The 17,367-nt window shown below is 38.6% G+C and overlaps 1 protein-coding gene across 2 annotated transcripts; it reads right to left on the reverse strand.

Annotated features, from left to right (window-relative positions):
* Positions 1–903: 903 nt before the first annotated feature.
* Positions 904–13,994, reverse strand: sephs1 (selenophosphate synthetase 1). Of its 2 annotated transcripts, none has more exons than XM_088922907.1 (9): positions 13,687–13,994; positions 11,768–12,023; positions 10,494–10,597; positions 9,047–9,154; positions 7,060–7,214; positions 6,765–6,855; positions 5,622–5,721; positions 3,825–4,037; positions 904–2,731 (listed from the first exon to the last, which is right to left on the reverse strand). In XM_088922907.1, exons 2-9 carry the CDS (start codon positions 11,958–11,960, stop codon positions 2,517–2,519), a joined length of 1,179 nt encoding a protein of 392 aa, XP_088779033.1. In that variant the 5' UTR covers positions 11,961–12,023; positions 13,687–13,994; the 3' UTR covers positions 904–2,516. The 2 variants fall into 2 exon arrangements, with proteins under 2 accessions (XP_088779033.1, XP_088779034.1); XM_088922908.1 differs by lacking the exon at positions 13,687–13,994 and adding an exon at positions 13,478–13,573.
* Positions 13,995–17,367: the final 3,373 nt, after the last annotated feature.

Consider the following 17,367-nt stretch of genomic DNA (forward strand, 5'->3'; position numbering starts at 1 on the left):
AACCACTGGTATAGTTACAAATCAACCAAGGCCAGATAAGACAAGAGAAACCAATCAAAGCTGTCAAGGAAAACCCCAGAATGGTGCTGATAGCAGACTGAGTTAGCAGAACTAAAAACACTACCCACCAGAGGCCGTTTCGGGTAAACGCTGAGAGCTGACAGACAAGTATACCAATGTTTATGGTTAACAAAACACCTGAGGTGGTGGCACAGTAAGTGTTTTTTGCTCACAAATAAATGCTCGACAGACTTCAGAAGCCTCTATAGAGACACTGTGGTGAAATATATGCTTCTGGTACTTTTCAAATGGCGGGGTAGTGGAAGTGTGATGTTATGAGCAGGAATCCCCTTAAATACCAGTTCAAGAAAACAATGTGGCTTTTGCACCATGGCCAGATTTTTCTCCTGACCCACGTCCCAGCCAAACATCCATAGCACCAACTTGCAACCATCGGAATGAGAAAACTGCAACTGGCCAACTTTTGCCAGTTAGTTGCAGTTGCAGGAAGATCCTCCTAATTTTAAAACAAATCCAAAACCTACAGGTATCTCCTTTGCAAGTTCCAGTTTTGTACATTTGGGAGCATTTACTTGCTATTGATGTGTGAAGTACACACATCTGACAATGCACACAGTGAGTGACAGTATTACTTGTTAATACAAATTGAGCAGTTCATGAGCTGTATCTAGAGAAGTGAAATGAGAAATTCTTGGGCTTCTTAACGTACTGAAATAATGAATAAGAGTTGATGTTTTTGAAGTGCTCTCTCTAAGACTAGATTTTATATCAGTGTATTTAAACTGTTATCTTTTGCACACTTAAAAACTTTATCTTTCATTATGCCACACCTACTTGCATTTTGTGGACAGTTTTTGGGAAGAAAAATATCCAAGCAGTGGATAGGTTAACAGTAAGCTGCCTTTATTGAAGAGGCACAAAAAAGAGCTGTGTGAATGTGTTAACGCCCCAAATACAGAATTCATTCCAGAAATTGCCATGATACACCCCTCCCCCCAATTAAAAATTACCTGAATTTATAACATGAATAGAGAATAACCTGGACTAAAAAAAACTACCTTCTTTCATGGATAGCAATCTTACACACGCCAAGGCAAAAGTGAAATGAAAACGGTAGTTGGTTCTGCTGTACAGCAACGTCAAGACAAAAGGTCAAGACATTGTTATGCATTCTACAAACACAGCACCACGTTTCTGACACGGAACATCCCACATTTATATCATATGGTCACAGTTGGTGTTTTTCTATGCATAGATTACCGATTTGTATTGAGTACAATGATTAATACCATAAGCAATATAAAAAGCATTCCTATAATGTATGACTCGGTTTGATCTAGTTTTGAAAAAAATTGGCATTACAACCTGTTTTTTTAAAAACTCAAAGACCCACTAACAAAGAATTACATATGACCAATTGAAAACTTCTTCCATATGCTTTTATAAAAGACATCTCTCATACAAGAGCAATAAAAAATACCTATTGGGACAGTTGGCAAATTGTACATAGATCACAAAAGCGTGCACATTAGTTTGCAGAATAAAAAGGAGAGGAAAGCTAGGAAACATACCAAACATTAATTGAAGCCTTTATGAAACTGGACAAAAATAAGGGGACGTTTATATAGAACTATACAAAATATAAAATGTGATAAACACTACTGACCACAGAACATTACTGATTATATTTTCAAATTATTTGTGAACTTAACATTTCTCAAACAGTAAAAGTGTACAATACAGTAACAACTTATTTGTCTGCATTGTAGCAAGCAGACCAATAAGCAGCTTTCCTTGCAGAAACATATGGTAATACACAAATATATTTTGTAATTGCTGAGTTATGCTACCTTAGGAAGAATGGATATTTTTGTCTCCTTCAATTGAATGTATTCACCATGCAATATCAGTACTTTCCAAAATGTCTTACTTTAAAAAATAAAATCATGGCAGTAATGCTTTTGAACCATTGGAGAAAACAGCAATGAACCAAAGGCAGAAAAAAAAGAAAAAAACATGCAATCTTTAAAGTAAGTTTACATCTCCATGTCTTTATCATATACATAATTCTTTTATTCAATTTTTCAAGGCATACACTATTCCTATGTTTTAATTGTACACATAGTGGACAGACAAACATAAACGCTATCACGCTACTTGTTGGTAATGTGTGCTTGGTGAAAGCACCTTTAAAAATAGCCTATACGGCAATGGACAATAAGTATCTAAAGATTCAAAATGAATCAACAGTATTGGATAATAATATTCTCAACTTAGAAGCTGCCTTAAGATTAGGTGCATCTTCAGTTAATGTAACAGAAAAAAAATAAACAAAAAAGGCAATGGATCTCTTTTTTCTTCTTCAGTTGTATCCACACATGAACTGCCCTAAAACCAACTTCTGGGCAGGCAAGATACAAAGTAACATGATAGTTTTTATACAATAGGATGGTTCTAGAAATCGCTCCAAAAATACATCTATTCCCTTCCCTAAATTAAGAGGTGGCACCGGGAGTTGGGTTGACGTTCTGTGTTGCAACCTGCGGAGCTACTTCAATGATTCGTGGCTTGTCAATTATTCTGGCTGTGCGGTTTCCTTTTTCTACAATCCCAATGATCCATGCCTGGTGGCCCTCACCGTACTTTGGAGATTTGATCTCCGCACAGAAACGCGCTGCCTGCTCACGGGGCAAACAAATCAGAAGGCCTCCTTTAAAAAAGAAGAATAAAAAAAAATCACAAAGCAAATATTTACTTACATGCTCTTCTTTTTCGTTTTATGATGAACAAAGTCCAACGTCGCTTCAGAACCTAATTGGCTGGTCTAGGACATTTGTCCCATATTACTTTATTCACATTTCCTTTCACTTTTACCTTCTTATCAAACGGCTTGCCAAGCTTCACGAAAGGTTTCTTCTTTTTATTCAGAAATTGTATGTGGCTGTTTTGTTAGTAGCAAGTAGAATTTAAAAGTTACACTGTTAATGGAAAGCTAAACATTTTAAGTGCTATGACTATGAAAATCACAACATTTATAACCCTCTTGTAGTACTTTGCACAAGCTGTACAAATCTCAACTAAAATAAAAAAATAAAACACAAGAATATTTGAAGGTACTGGACACCCCCCAACCCTTTATGACTCCTGAAAATGACTCCTGATTTCAGTACTTGCTCTTACTTTCTACATGTATCTTTAGGACTAATTGTAAAATAATGTCCCAGATTAATCTTTTGAGTTGACACTGTGAATACCATCATGGTTTATTCTTTTAGAAATAGATGCCCCATTTTAATCTGTTCCAACACTGAAGAGATTTAGTTTTTAACCTGTGCATATCATGCCTTTAACTTCAAGATTTAAACATCACTTTTTTAAACTAATTTGAGAAGTGCAATGTCCTTGTTGGAACTAATCTGTACACAACATGCTAAACAATGTCCGAAGACAGCATTATATACAGCATATACAGTATTGTATATTAACTTTCTTGGATTAAAACTCTATATTTTGTTTTTACCATGTACCATAACATCTTATTGTACAGTGTCCCCTATCTTTTGTCATCTGTAATTGTGACAAGTAAACTAAACAAGAACCCAGTTCTCTGATGTACACCAGAAAGAGCAGCAGGGCAAATTGACAGGGCAAATTATTGTTCCATACCACTAATTAAAACCACTAACTTAAGACATATCTGAATAGAAGTACACCCTTTCTGTGGAACTTACATACACTGCTACTACTGCGAGGTCACAGAACTCAAGTAGTATGAACATAATGTTGAGTTCTTCTTTTCTCACCTGATGTTTCAGGACAGGTACCATGCATTAGACCAAACATGTTGCCACATGCTTTGCTCACAGCAGCCATTTTCGCTAATACGGGGAGGTTGTGGATAACAAATGACACTTCATTCCTCTGCTGTCGGGCCAGGTTCTGAGCATGCCCCAAGATCCCGAAGCCTGTAATGTCTGTTGCTGCATGGGCATTGAAAGTGTGCATTAGCCCGGCAGCTACACAGAAAAGAAAAAAAATAATTAGTTTTCTGCACAAAAAATGGCTGGGATTCTTTAAAATAAGACATTTTAAATACATTATTGGCATATTTCTATATTCTGTATCCCTGCAGGCTAACTGGCAAAAGTTATTACCAAAATAGACATACAGACATACATTTACATGCAGCTATTGTTGAACAAAATCTATCTAAGTAATATGATTAGAGCACATTGTCATAACTGATAAATGCACATGACCATGTTACAAGTTTGCAGTACAGAAGTTGTATTAATTGTATTAAGAAGTTGTAAGGTAATGTATTCTTCAACAGCTAGTACATCTGTATAGTTGGATTGTTTAAAAACATTGAAAATATTAGCAATATTAAGGTATGATCTAATATGCTAGATAGCAGCAGTGAGTTGCTCGTGCTAAGCTGCCAACAGCTTTTGGAGGCATGTATATCGACATGTTCTGAAGCCTGCCTCTTTTACAGTACACACACCACAGTTTTTAAAACAAACTATGAAAGGAAACAACATGCTTAAGCACATAAAACTGATTTTAATTTGTGGAGAACAAAGCAATGAAGGTACTGGTGTGAAAGTACTTGAGAGAACAAATCTGCTAGATATACTAGTACAGCATTTTTTACTCTAGAAAGTCAAATTAAATTAGTATTAGCTTTATTCAAATCTCATTTGGAATTGGCAACATGTTTTAGTATCATTAAGTACATCTGACAGTTAATAGATTTCTATAGCAGCAAATCCAGTATGGTTTAAGAGAGAATGACACAGGCAGACATGCCCCTCTGACACTCCACTTTACTCCAGAGAGCCTCCAGAGCTTTTCAGAGTTACTGCACTAGAGAAACAGCTACAAAAATATTAATACTAAGGAATAATTAATGTGATAGCAAAAAAATATTTAAAGTATGTAAACAAACCTCCAAAACAAGTACAGCTTCAGACTTTCATGATTTCATGATTACAGTCCGTGTTTTTTTTTCCTCTCAGTCCTGCTACCTTTGTTGTACTCTGCTATACAGACTAAAGTGGCAAATGTCACTAAAACCAGATGCTTCACATGCAGATCACAGCATGCATCTTGTTTGGGCTTAAGCTTTAAAATGAAACAGCTGTTTTGTTTTACCTACTTTCATAGAATGATAGACTGTTCAATTACTAAATATCACAGTATATTATATGTAAAGAAAAAACAATAGACTGATGTAACATAACTTATCATTACGCCAATGCCAGACCAATTTGTTTTTTAACATTATATACTTTATTTCCTCATTAAAGGTTGTTTTGCTTAGAAATGAAAGCCCTCTCACCGATTTTGCATTTTAAAGAATGGGGTCACTCTATATTTCCATCTGTACACTATACAGATTATTATTGAACTTACAACAGAGTTCAGGGTTCAAAAAGTTAAAGAAAATTTCAAAACGAAATCTGTTGCATTAATTCTACTTTTAAGAATAATCATATAGTAATGACAGATTTTGAAGGATGTAATACAACATTTTTGGCATGAACAGAAAAGACTTTCTGGAACAAGTGGCTGCACATTGAGCAACTCTACCCTACCTGTTCTGTTCAGTCTTGCCATATTCATCATAGCCTCCTGGTATGCCAGCTCAACATCTTCCTGCGTCACTACCAGCTTGATTTTGTTCCATTTTTCTGGCTGTCAAAACAAAATGAAAATCGGTCATACTGCAAAAGGTTGTCAGTTTTACAGCAGACAATGTTGCATTTTTAAACTGTTGTAAATTGCTTCCCATCAAAACCAAAATAACGTAAATCTAGCTCTAGCTTTATATATGTAAGGAGTACAGCATGGTCTCGTCATTCGTGAGGGTTCAGTGCGGAGAACCACTGCAAATATCCATATTTGCATATAACCAAGTCCAGTCCTATATCGTTGCATAATGTTTTACAGAATATAGTAAGGTTAAAAGACATTAGTAACCTTCCCTTATATGACAAGTAAAGTACTAATGATGTGGCATTAAGTTAATTAAAACAACTACAATAATCACAAACATGTACTCACAGATGTGTAACGTATAATCACAAACGTATACTAATTTGTTAAAATAAACAACATGAATCCCTGCTCTACATCCAAAAGATGCTATTTCTGTGCTCTGTGATTAGCATACCGCAATGCAATGAAAAGGGCAATAAAACTGTCAGTGAGCCTGTAAAGTCATCACCAGCCTGTCATTCCCCCTGCTGCATATACAGAACCACGAGTGTTTGTTACAATACAAAAACAAGACCACTCTGTGATGCGGGTGCTGGGTAATGGGTACTTGGGAAGGGGGCAGGGACAGGTTTATACTAGTTAGATTCATCTTGGCTAATTTGAAAGTTGTGCTTAACAACCTCAGGCTTGGTGTCATTCTGCTTCCATCCACAACCCCGTCAACTAGAGTGAATTACGAATAAGCAAATTTGTGAATGTTAAATTTGCAAATGCTGAGACTCTGCTGTATATAGAATCGATTTCGTAGGAAAATATAATTTAGGTATAAGAATAGAGTATTGTGTTGCTATTCCGGTACATTATAATTTAATAATAATGAGTCATTACATTATGAACAGCAAGGTATGACTGTGCAAATTTGAGTTTCCTAAGTAGCCTTGAATGAGTACTAAATTGAAAACGTCTATTTTAAGTACTATAAGAATTGTTTTACCTACAAAAATGTATATGTAACTTACAATGTCCAGCCACTGGTGCACTGCCACAGCTACTTGTGTTCCTAGTGGTTTTGTTAGCACCAGTACATCTCCAGGCACAGCATTGTCTGGCCTGCAGCAAGCAAAGAAATTAGATAATTTTGTGCATGGTACAGTCATGATGAGTTTGCATTAAGCATAAGGAATACCGTTACGTTCATAACGCTCTTATATCAGTAAATTCCTTATGGGTAAATAAATACATGATTATTAACATAAACATCAAAAACAGGGAAAATGAAGGAATGACTAAACAGAGTAAAATTGCTAAACTTACATAATGAACTCATTGGGCTGGCATACAGTTGTTGCCACTCCACCAAGTACAATCCAGGGATTAAGCACTGTTTGGCCTCCGGTTACTGATGTTCCTGCCTCTTCTGCTGCATCCTTAAAGCCCTGGATGATCAGAGGCATCACCTTATCTCTCTCCTAAACATTTCAACACATAAAAACCATCAGACAAGGAATGCATTCACCAAACACATATATACCCAAAGGAAGAAAGTCAGAAATTATCAAATGAATAGCAGAAGCATAGTAGAAGATTTAAAACTCACAGAGCTCTATAACAATTTTTAGACTTTACAGCTAAAATATATATATTGACTAACTGGCTATTGCAACAGATTACCAGAATTCTACAAAAGTAAATTTCATAGTTCTTACAGCATCTGGTGTGAGGATTAATGTTTTGTGAGGGACTTTCTGCATATAGATATATCATGTTGTATTTCTAGTGTTATGTTCATGTTGCCCCTTAGCAAGATATGGAAAGCCTTTCTTTTCTAAAACCATGACTTAAAATGCCATTATATTGATAATGCCAATATTCTTCTACTTTAGTTCGAACCGGATTTTTTAAAGGAAATGTTACATTTGTAATTCTCCATTTGTGAGTAGAGATCCCATTCATAATGTCAAATTACAGTTGAAATGTAGTTGAAATATCCAAGTTAAGGTTCTGTTAATAACAACAATAAAGTTTCACCAGACCCAAAGGAATTGTTGATTTTAACATAGTCCTTGTATTACTTCTTCTGTTGCGTTATAATTATTTGTACATTAACTTCCTTGAGTGTCCGTTTTTACTTTTGGCCTGGCCTATAAAAGATTCTCCTTGCCAAGCTCTGTGCAAAGAACCAAAATCATTTGGTAGCAAAAACATGACTGCGGTGAGAGCTATTAACAATACATGGCATGACATTTTGGTGTTGTGTAAAAGAAGTAGAAATTGCCCACATATTGTGGAAATGCATCCTTTGATCGAAAAATAACTCAAAAAAGCTTTCACTGTTGTCCAATATTTACAGGCAATAGGACATGGAAGTCCCTTTCTACATTTATCCTTAATGTACCAGTATTGAATAATGTGATGTTCTTACATTGTCAAATAAATGTTTTATAAAACAATATAGTGTTTATATATAGAGTATATATTGTTTTGTTAGATACATAGAATTAAGAATTTTATATATTTTTTCAAGGACAGTGAGTTAGGAAGTCATAAAATAATGAATCAGCAAAAATGACTCAAGAGTTCCATGAAAAAAAACATTTTAGCAGTTCTTTTTTATGCAATGGAAACCTTTTCAGAGTGTGCACCTTGAATATGTCTGAGATTCAATTCTTTTACACGTGGCTCTTTAGGAAACAAACTCTGCCCAGTGCCCACATCGATTCTGCAGTCTAATCTATTTTGACTTTACTTAGCAGTCCAGCAAAGAAGGCCGGAGTTCACACACTTTCTGGAGGTGGGACTTTCATGTCAGGCTATACAGGTTATTTATAACAATACTCTTGGTGCATTGCATTATGCTGCCATTCGGTGACCTATATTTTACCCATACAGCAATGCCAATGTCAAGAAGAAATCTCTTTCAGAACAGTAATACTTATTCAGAAAAGGCAAGGATCACTTGTGCCTTCTACCTCAATATTAGATCTGTGCTAACCCACAGGCTGAACGTATCGCTGGACCTTAACCTAGTCAAGCACATGTTGGAGAGAACTGGTCAGGCGTATTTGCCTGAATGCACTATATACTTCTTGCACTTAAAGCAGAGATGTAACCTTAAACTTGAACCAATACATTCATTCCTGAAGTGTTTACACAGGTGTATTACTGATCTTAGTGTTTGCTAACAAACACTGTGTGTACACATAGCCCTACCTTTGCTAGTATACCCTAAAAAGAATGTACATTTCTCTATACTTAAGAATGAACAGTTTGTAAACTTCCAGTATTTCACTTTTTTTCTTACCTTATCTGAAAGTTTATTACTGATTCCAAGAAGCATCAACATATTGTCACACTCTGTGACCCCCATGGCATAAAGGTCACTTAGTACATTGGCACATGCAATGCGACCCTGGAAGAAAAGCAAACATAAAAGTACTTACTACTACAAGTCAATGTGCTATATAATGGTAAATAGTGGTAAAATTTATAAATAGATAACAATTCAATGTTTTCTTTCCCCATCACCTGCTGACTTGCATTGTAAACTGCACTTTTAAGGATTCACGATTAATAATCTGTTAGCCTTGAAGACTAGAATAATACATAAAACATCTGTCCAGCAGTATCACTGGGTGACAAGGTGCCACTGGGTAACTGAGAGTGCAAACAAGAGATGCTTTAATGTACGTAAAACATCTAAAAAATGCAACCTGAAATACAAAGTATGTGTGAAAACAACATGATATAATAACAACCATGAAAAATGACTCTCCTCCTGAGATCTGAATACTGTTTATTACATGGACCCCAGGATACAAACAATCACAGTTATGAGAAATGTGAAATGCCTCAAGCAGAGATACACTAACAAGGATTTAAAATACTACTACAGAGCAGGGCTATTCTGTATCAATTGGTTTTTGGTCTTTGCAAAAAAAAAAACAACAACATATGAATGTAAATGAATACAATCTTTCATTCTTGACAAAACACATTCTGAAAAGAAGCAGTAACAGTTGTGAAAAAAATCAAACAGGTTCATTTTTTGGAGAATTAAAGTGCTGAAGGTAATACAGCCATGGTTTTGGAATATATTTTGACGGAGCAGTAGCCTAAGGATTATGTGCATGTTGCTGTTATATTCATTCTCATGAAAAGAAAGGCACTGTACAAAAAATACTGAATGACTAAAGGCATATTTCTTGAAGTCCTTTGTAAACTTCATACTGATTATGAAAAATCCTAAAACTATCAGAAATATATCAAATAAAACCAAAGGATCTTCAGTCACTTGGTCAATGTGCTTCTTTATAAAAAAAAACTACAGACAAGTTACAAAGCCCATCTGCAGTGTTTTGACAAACAGTGAATACAAACATCACAGAAAATAACAAGACAATGCAGTAAGATAATTAGTATTAAAGTGCAGACTGGTGTTACAATTCTACAGGGATCAAAATCATCTTAGCTGTGCACCAGCTTATATATTCTTTTAATATGAAAATTATTCTGTATTCTTGTTTATTTCTAATAATATATTTGTGGTGAATAATGCTGAGCTCAATAATAACCACACCTGAAATTCAAGTATGTCTCAGTTTGTCTATCAATTGAATGTTGAATAAATTACACACGAGTGCTATTCAAATTGTATAAATAGGATATTTCTTCTCATAACTACATATTTGTACTCAGAGTAAACTCACAATCAACATATTGTTAATACTGGGTAAAATAATAATAATTACCATCATATAGGGATCATCTACAATAGGATAAATGTAGTCTGTTGTCTGAACCAATGAAAGGCCACCATGTCTTAAAGGAATAACACACGTATCCATTCCAATGCCTGAAAAAAAAGGATAGAAAATAAAATTAATGAACATGTTCATGTGGAGAACAACTTTTATCCTTGATATATACTGTTCATTTCAGTCTTTTATTTTAATTACATATTTAAAATCACCATTTATTTTACTGGTCGACAGCTATTAATGAGAGACATCTGAATCGTACAGTACAATGAGTCCTGGATAGTCTCAAGGTCACACCAGAAACAATTTCATCTAAAAAAGGCAACTAAACAGCCCAAACTGATTTGAATATCGTGAGTGTAATGAAGACCACAAATTACAACATCATAAGTAAATATGAAGGGTTTTTAGTCCTGGAACCACATTTTACATGCCAAAGAATTTTAATGTTGCACTCCCCGAAGTCACATTTATTTTTTAAAACACAAGAACAATAGAGCCCCATTTCTGGCAGCAGAAAATCTTGATTTTATCAAATTTTTAAAAATATTTGAAGTCTCATCATTATACAAGTATATACTTCTTTGCTAATGCTAATAGGTCTGCAAAACAGCTACTTTAACATTTGTTTTTGTCTACTGGGTACTAGGCAGCCTAGATTATTATTACAACTATAATCTGGACATGACAGGAGTATTCCGACCATTTTGGGGAGCATATGCTTACTCTGACACCTCCTCATGTCTTTACATGGCTGATGTCAGGAAGCCTTTTTCAGACATCGCATTCTGCTCCTAACCTAAACCACGATACTGCACTGTCGAATGTGTTTATAGCACCTGCCGATCAGCACATTCCAGTGCTTGCCCAGATGCCTCACTCACACCACACGGCACTGACTGATTATCTTTCAGATGGCTCTGGATTTTGACAGTAACGCCACCCATCCTCATTGAATCTTCAACAGCCAGAATCCATTCTTGCTGTCCAGGAATAGACCACAGCAATTCATGCAGGCACTCATTCACTAACAAGAGGTTATACTGCAGGGCCTGTAGTGTCACTAGTGAGAGTGCACACAGCCGTTATTTCTGAACACTACCTCCTGTAAGTTCAAGATTCAAGATTCAAGATAAAACAAGTGTATTGGAATGCTTATTCGTTCAGTTTGAGAAGTTTCCTTGTAAACCTTTATAGTTTGCAACATCTAGTTATGTCTGAGAGAAAAGTCCTATTTAATCTTCTTAGTAAACAGAAGGACCTACCAAGCCTGGGCATGACTGCCCCAAGAAACTGCTCATCTTCCTGGAAGTGGTTTTCTTGTAGAGATTCCAATAATTTCTGTAAGACATCCTGCGGGACCTTGCACCCTGTACCCTTCAGTTCTGTAAAACGAGTTAGTCGAAAACTCTTGTCCAGTTCATAGCTCTCGGGGTTAAAGGACTCCCGAACAGACATGGCTGGAGAACGCTAGAGCTCTTTCACCAATCGAGAAGGCTGCTGTTCTCCACTGCTGGCAATCTGAGTAAGAAAAAAGAAACCTAAACTGTGAAGCATATAGCACAGGTTGATTAATCACATTTACTCATCTCTACACGTCACAAAAAACAAGAAAGGCATTCAAAATACACACTGCCTTTGTAGGACTTTTTTAAATGACTATTTTTAACCCCACTCTCAGAAATTTGGTGGCAACCACAATATTAACGAAGAGAAGGCACTCCACATTTCTGTTCTATAAGTTATCGGAGGTGAAGAAAATGCACTTTTCTGTCCTAAAGCTCCGTTTACGTGAGCTATTATTAATACAATAAATACGATGGACAACAATGGTTCTAAGAGATACAAGCAGCGACTGTGGAACCATGAAATCTGCTATAGCAGTCGTTCTTAATTTGGGGGGTGTTAAGACATGTATGATTTTTTTAGAATGTAAATCATTAAAAACACAAATTACTTAAGGATGCAAGAACATATTTTGAGAACCAAAGGGATGCAAGCTGAGGTAAAGGTTAAGAACCAGTGTGCTCTACGAACGGGCTCAGAAGTAGTACTACTCACTAAAATTAGACCTGTTCAGTTCTTGACCAACTTTCAGTGTCTCAAGAGTCATCTGTGAACTTTTACCAACTGATACCACACTGCTTTATGGCATTCCTCCTTTATTGTTATCAGCGATTCCTACATACTGTACATGTTACTAACTAATTAATGGACACTGTTTCCTCTTTGAAATGAGAATTAGCTTGATGATACGGTAGGCATTTCGAGTGATGCACTGTAAAAAACTGGGGCAAATGTGTCAAGTGCTTTGCTATACGTAATCTCAAGTAGCTAAAACGCTACGTATCAAGGATCGGGCCTTTGCCATGAACTACTCGTGCAACGTTTTGTCTTAAGGTTTTGGTTGTGTTATTAAAGTCTTTTCAATAAACGTTACACCTGCGATGTACAGGAGGGAAAGTCGGTCTCTTTGCCTCCCGTCACTCAACAACCAGTAGGGTTACCTTAAAATTTTCTATGCAGCTGCTGCCTTTAATGCACTGGGGCCTTAGTTAGGCTTCTTGTTTCATTTGAGTTCTCATAAAACTAAACAAGAAACAAGCACTACGAAGGGATCGTCTGCAAGTACACTGCCAAAACATTAGATCCGCGCATTCTATTGTAGCTTGATCCAAATGCATACAATATGCAGCACGTTTACAACAAAGGCACTGTTATTTTAAAGGGGAAAATGTCGGAAGATAAAATATTAACCCCTTCGTTATTTTCCCGGTTACAGCCTGTTCTTACAGCGCCTAGCTAATGAAACGTGCACATAAGCGACTCCCTCTATTATTTCTGACTTGCAATGCCACATAACAGTGTTTACATAAATATTAGATGGTATGTGATTAATGATATCTCTTTTTTCCCCTTTTTAAAGAAACCGGGTAAGATCGCTCATAAAAATGTCGGCGGTTGAAAAAATTAACCCTTGATCATCCCGACACGAGGAAAGCGACAAGACACTCTCCCGGTTAAAGAAACCACTTGATTGCTTCAATCCTGCAAAGCACCCGCATTTTCAGCCGCGCAAGTAGTATTTAAAGCTGTACCCTCTTCATTTTTTTCAAAAGAAAGACTGTTACATTAACATTTCATTTCCCCTTTAATTCAGCATTCTTGGTTTCTGTCTCCTTACCGGTTTCGCTTTAGCGGAGCCTCCCGATACAAGAGGGGGGACTGGCCCAAAATGCACTAGGACCACAGGGGCGCCCTTAAACAACGCCTGAAGAGAAAGACACCAATGATGTTCTTCGTTTTACAAAATAGTTGCAGAAAACCAAGTTTTAGGGAAACTTGTATCGAAGTCCGGGAACATTATCTTTAACGTTTGCCACGCTTTGCATTTCTTTGGGTTCGAAATCGACGAAAATAAGAGAAAAAACAGACCACCGACAAGGGTCCTTTAAATCACTGACTGGCGCGTTTACCTCCCCTTTAAAGGGTATTTTAAAGCCAGGCAATAAGAAAGTCAACAATGGAATGTGCCTTTAAATTTGAATTTTTAGATTCTCTGCAAACCCTTTTGCAATCTTGCAAGTATCAGTACCAAAGTAAGAGAATTAACATGTTTTGAGAGCGAGTTTGTTTACACTGTTTATGTACCATAATTATAATGAAATATTCACATTTCTTTCAACAATGTTTCATTATTCGCTGTAAGAAACTTAGATGAGAGAAAATGTTTTCATAGCACAAGAAAATGTTCTAGTAAGTAATAATACTATTCCAAATAAAACCAACAATGTCCTTACAATATTTTTGGGAAACAAACCTCACACCTTCCATGAACTAGGTTTGAAATATGCTTATTAGGAAACCCTTTTCCCCCCTATTTGTTAGTTTTAAGTTTTTATATACTAATTACTTGCTTGCAATGTTACAAATTATTTTAAAAGCATTGTAGCCTCAGTGTATTCATTGAAATGTATAGCAACTATGCAGCCTTTACTTCTCAACCAATCAAAATTGTTCACAGATAATTGTACAAGCCACATAACTTTTCTTGGTATTCCCTCAATTGAGGGAGTGTTCTATTGTATAACTTTAAAAAAAGATGTAATCATTTTGTTCTATACTGATTAATATTTGAATACTATTACTTAATCTATATTATCTATTAATTCCCCCCCCTCTACCACTGAGACTAAAGTATAGTTAGACTGAAGTATAATCCAATGTTTTATTGCACATCATAAAACAGTGCATTTCTCTTTTGGAGAGGCACTTGTATGAACTGAATTAAAAAAAGAAAACAGATTGCAAGCAAAGGTTAAATTATCATATGGAGGTGTACACAGTTTCTGTGATATGTTTAATTCTGGTATAAATGTTAAAGACAGAATATAGACTTCCTTTTAAAGACTTCAGAAAAGAATCTTATAATACTGCATATAATAAAATGTATATAACATATAATGCATATAACTACAATAAAAGCAGCACAAAATAAAAGCAAAACAAAGCTCAGGAACTCTTGGACTTATTACTTCTTGCTTTACCATCAATCTCTGTATCCGGAAGTTTCATAAATGTGTCAGAGATTAGTTAATTCATGCAAATAGATAAGAAAACAAATCTCTTGTTGATCTCTGAAGTATTCCTCCCTTTCCAGTTCTGTTTCCAGAGAATTAATGTATTTGCTATTCACTTTCTTGTAATATTTGGGATTCCCAGATTTGGGAACGAGTTTATCCATTTTACTCAGAAAGGCATTTAAAATACTCAATATGTTAGTAGCAAAATGTTATACCTAAGATATTGTAGAGAGAAGGGATCGGCGAGGATGCAGACAGGAATTCAGGCTCTTTTTAGAACAGAAACTGCTCTTTTTTGCCGGCACGCTTGACCTCCAGGACTTCCCTCCCACACTGGCGACAGCTTTGGGCTGAGGCTCTTGCAGCATTGTGGGTTGTAGACCCAGACAAGGTCCCCGGGTCTGAAGGGGGTCCCTCTGCAGCACAGATCGTAGTACCACTTCTGCCGTACCCCCACCTGGGTCAGACAGCTTTGGGTGAAGCTGTGTACTCGCAGCATCCACTGCTGCAGGTCCCACTCGTAATCCAGCCCAGCTGGCTGCACCAGCTCTCCTCCAGGCAGTGAACCGAATGCCAGATCCACCAGGGAACGCAGCTCCTGGCCCAGCATGAGCGAGTCCAGGGTGCACCCGGTGGACTCCTGCACAGCGCTCCGGTATGCCCAGAGGGCAAGGAGTAAGTGGTGATCCCAGTCCCCCTGGTGTCTCTTGACCAGGGTGGCCAGTTGAGTGGACAGCGTCCGATTAAAATGCTCCACCAGTCCGACGCTCTTGGGATGCAGCGGGGTGGTCCGCGTTTTCTTAATCCCCAGGCACTGGCACACCCCTGCGAACACCTGGGACTCGAAGTTATGCCCCTGATCGCTATGGAGCTCCTCCGGCACCCCCAGCCTGGCAAACATTCTGTCTAATAGGGCGTCGGCTATGGTGGACGCGCTCTGATCCGGGAGGGCGTAAGCCTTGGGCCACTTCATAAAATAGTCCACCAGAACGTAGTGATTGCCCGCCTCAGTGCGTGGAAATGGGCCCAGTATGTCCACCCTCACTCGCTCTATGGGCCCACTCACCTCATTCTCGCTGCTGGTTGCACTTGGGATGGCCTTTCTGAGCCACGCAGACCGCACACGTCCGGCAGAAACATTCCATGTCTTGGTGGCAGAGACCCCAATAGAAGTGGAGTCGTCGTAGGGTTTTTGTGGTGCTGAAGTGCCCCACGCCCGGCTGGCCGTGCACCGCCTGGAGAACTGACCCACTGAGTAACTGCGGCACCACCAGCTGCCTCCTGACCTCGCCGCTGGAGGGTACCCGCCACCCCCGGCGCAGCACCCCATCCCGAACCTCCAAGGCCTCCCACAGAGCACAGAGAGCCTTCACGGACTTGGGGTTAGGGGTGAGCTCCTCCCATGTGGGCTGGGTCTCCGCTACCTTCCAGCGGAGCACTGGCCTAATGCCGGGGTTCAACCCCTGCTGCTGCTCCAGGTCTGCAAGGTCCACACTGAATGGTCCACTCAGGGACGTGGCTGTGGCTGCGGAGGGCACTCGCTTCTGCCCTGCTGTGGGAGGCGTCCTCACGCTGCTCTAGCCAGGCACAGTAACAGCAGTCCGTTACCTCACGGGGCCTCCGAGAGAGAGCGTCGGTGTTTCGGTGAACTGCATTCACAGTGCACGACCGTGAAGTCGTACTCCTGCAGGACCTCAATCCACCTAATCATTTGGCCCTCCGGCTCCTTTAAATTGAGCAGCCAATTGAGGGACGCATGGTCTGTCCGTAGTTTGAAACAGGTCCCAAAAAGGTAGGGCCTGAAGTGGTGGACCACCGCGATCACAGCCGGCAACTCCCTCTGGGTGACACAATAATTTTTCTCCTCCCTGCTGAGTGCTCCGGCTGAAGTATGCAACGACCTGTTCCCCGTCCGTACTCTCCACTGCCCCCACCCCCACGTTACTAGCATCGGTATCTAGCACATAGGGCAGCGACGGGTCCGGGAAGGCCAGGACGGGAGCCCCAACCAGTGCCTCCCACAGCCCCTGGAAGGCTGACTCACACTCTGCGTCCCACATGAACTGGTGCTTCTTCTCCGTGAGGCAGTGCATCGGACTGGCGAGGCTGGTGAAGTCCCAGACGAACTTCCGGTAGTAAGACGCCAACCCCAGGAAAGCTCCTCCACAGTGCGGGCCGTCAGCCAGACATGCACCGCAGCGACCTTCCCCGGATCCGTGGCTACCCCTTGCTACCACATGCCCCAGGAAGGTAACCTCCTGCCTCAGGAGCTCGCATTTTCT

Source organism: Atractosteus spatula, chromosome 8 (assembly GCF_055471065.1).
Source record: "Atractosteus spatula isolate fAtrSpa1 chromosome 8, fAtrSpa1.hap1, whole genome shotgun sequence".
Taxonomy (NCBI): domain Eukaryota; kingdom Metazoa; phylum Chordata; class Actinopteri; order Semionotiformes; family Lepisosteidae; genus Atractosteus; species Atractosteus spatula.

Coding starts and splice junctions, on each gene's coding strand:
- sephs1 (XM_088922907.1), bottom strand. CDS start 11,960: ATGTCTGTTCGGGAGTCCTTTAACCCCGAGAGCTATGAACTGGACAAG. Junction 9,155..10,493: donor TAGATGATCCCTATATGATG/GTAATTATTATT, acceptor CTTTTCTTCCAG/GGTCGCATTGCATGTGCCAA. Junction 5,722..6,764: donor TGCACCAGTGGCTGGACATT/GTAAGTTACATA, acceptor TTGTTTTGACAG/CCAGAAAAATGGAACAAAAT.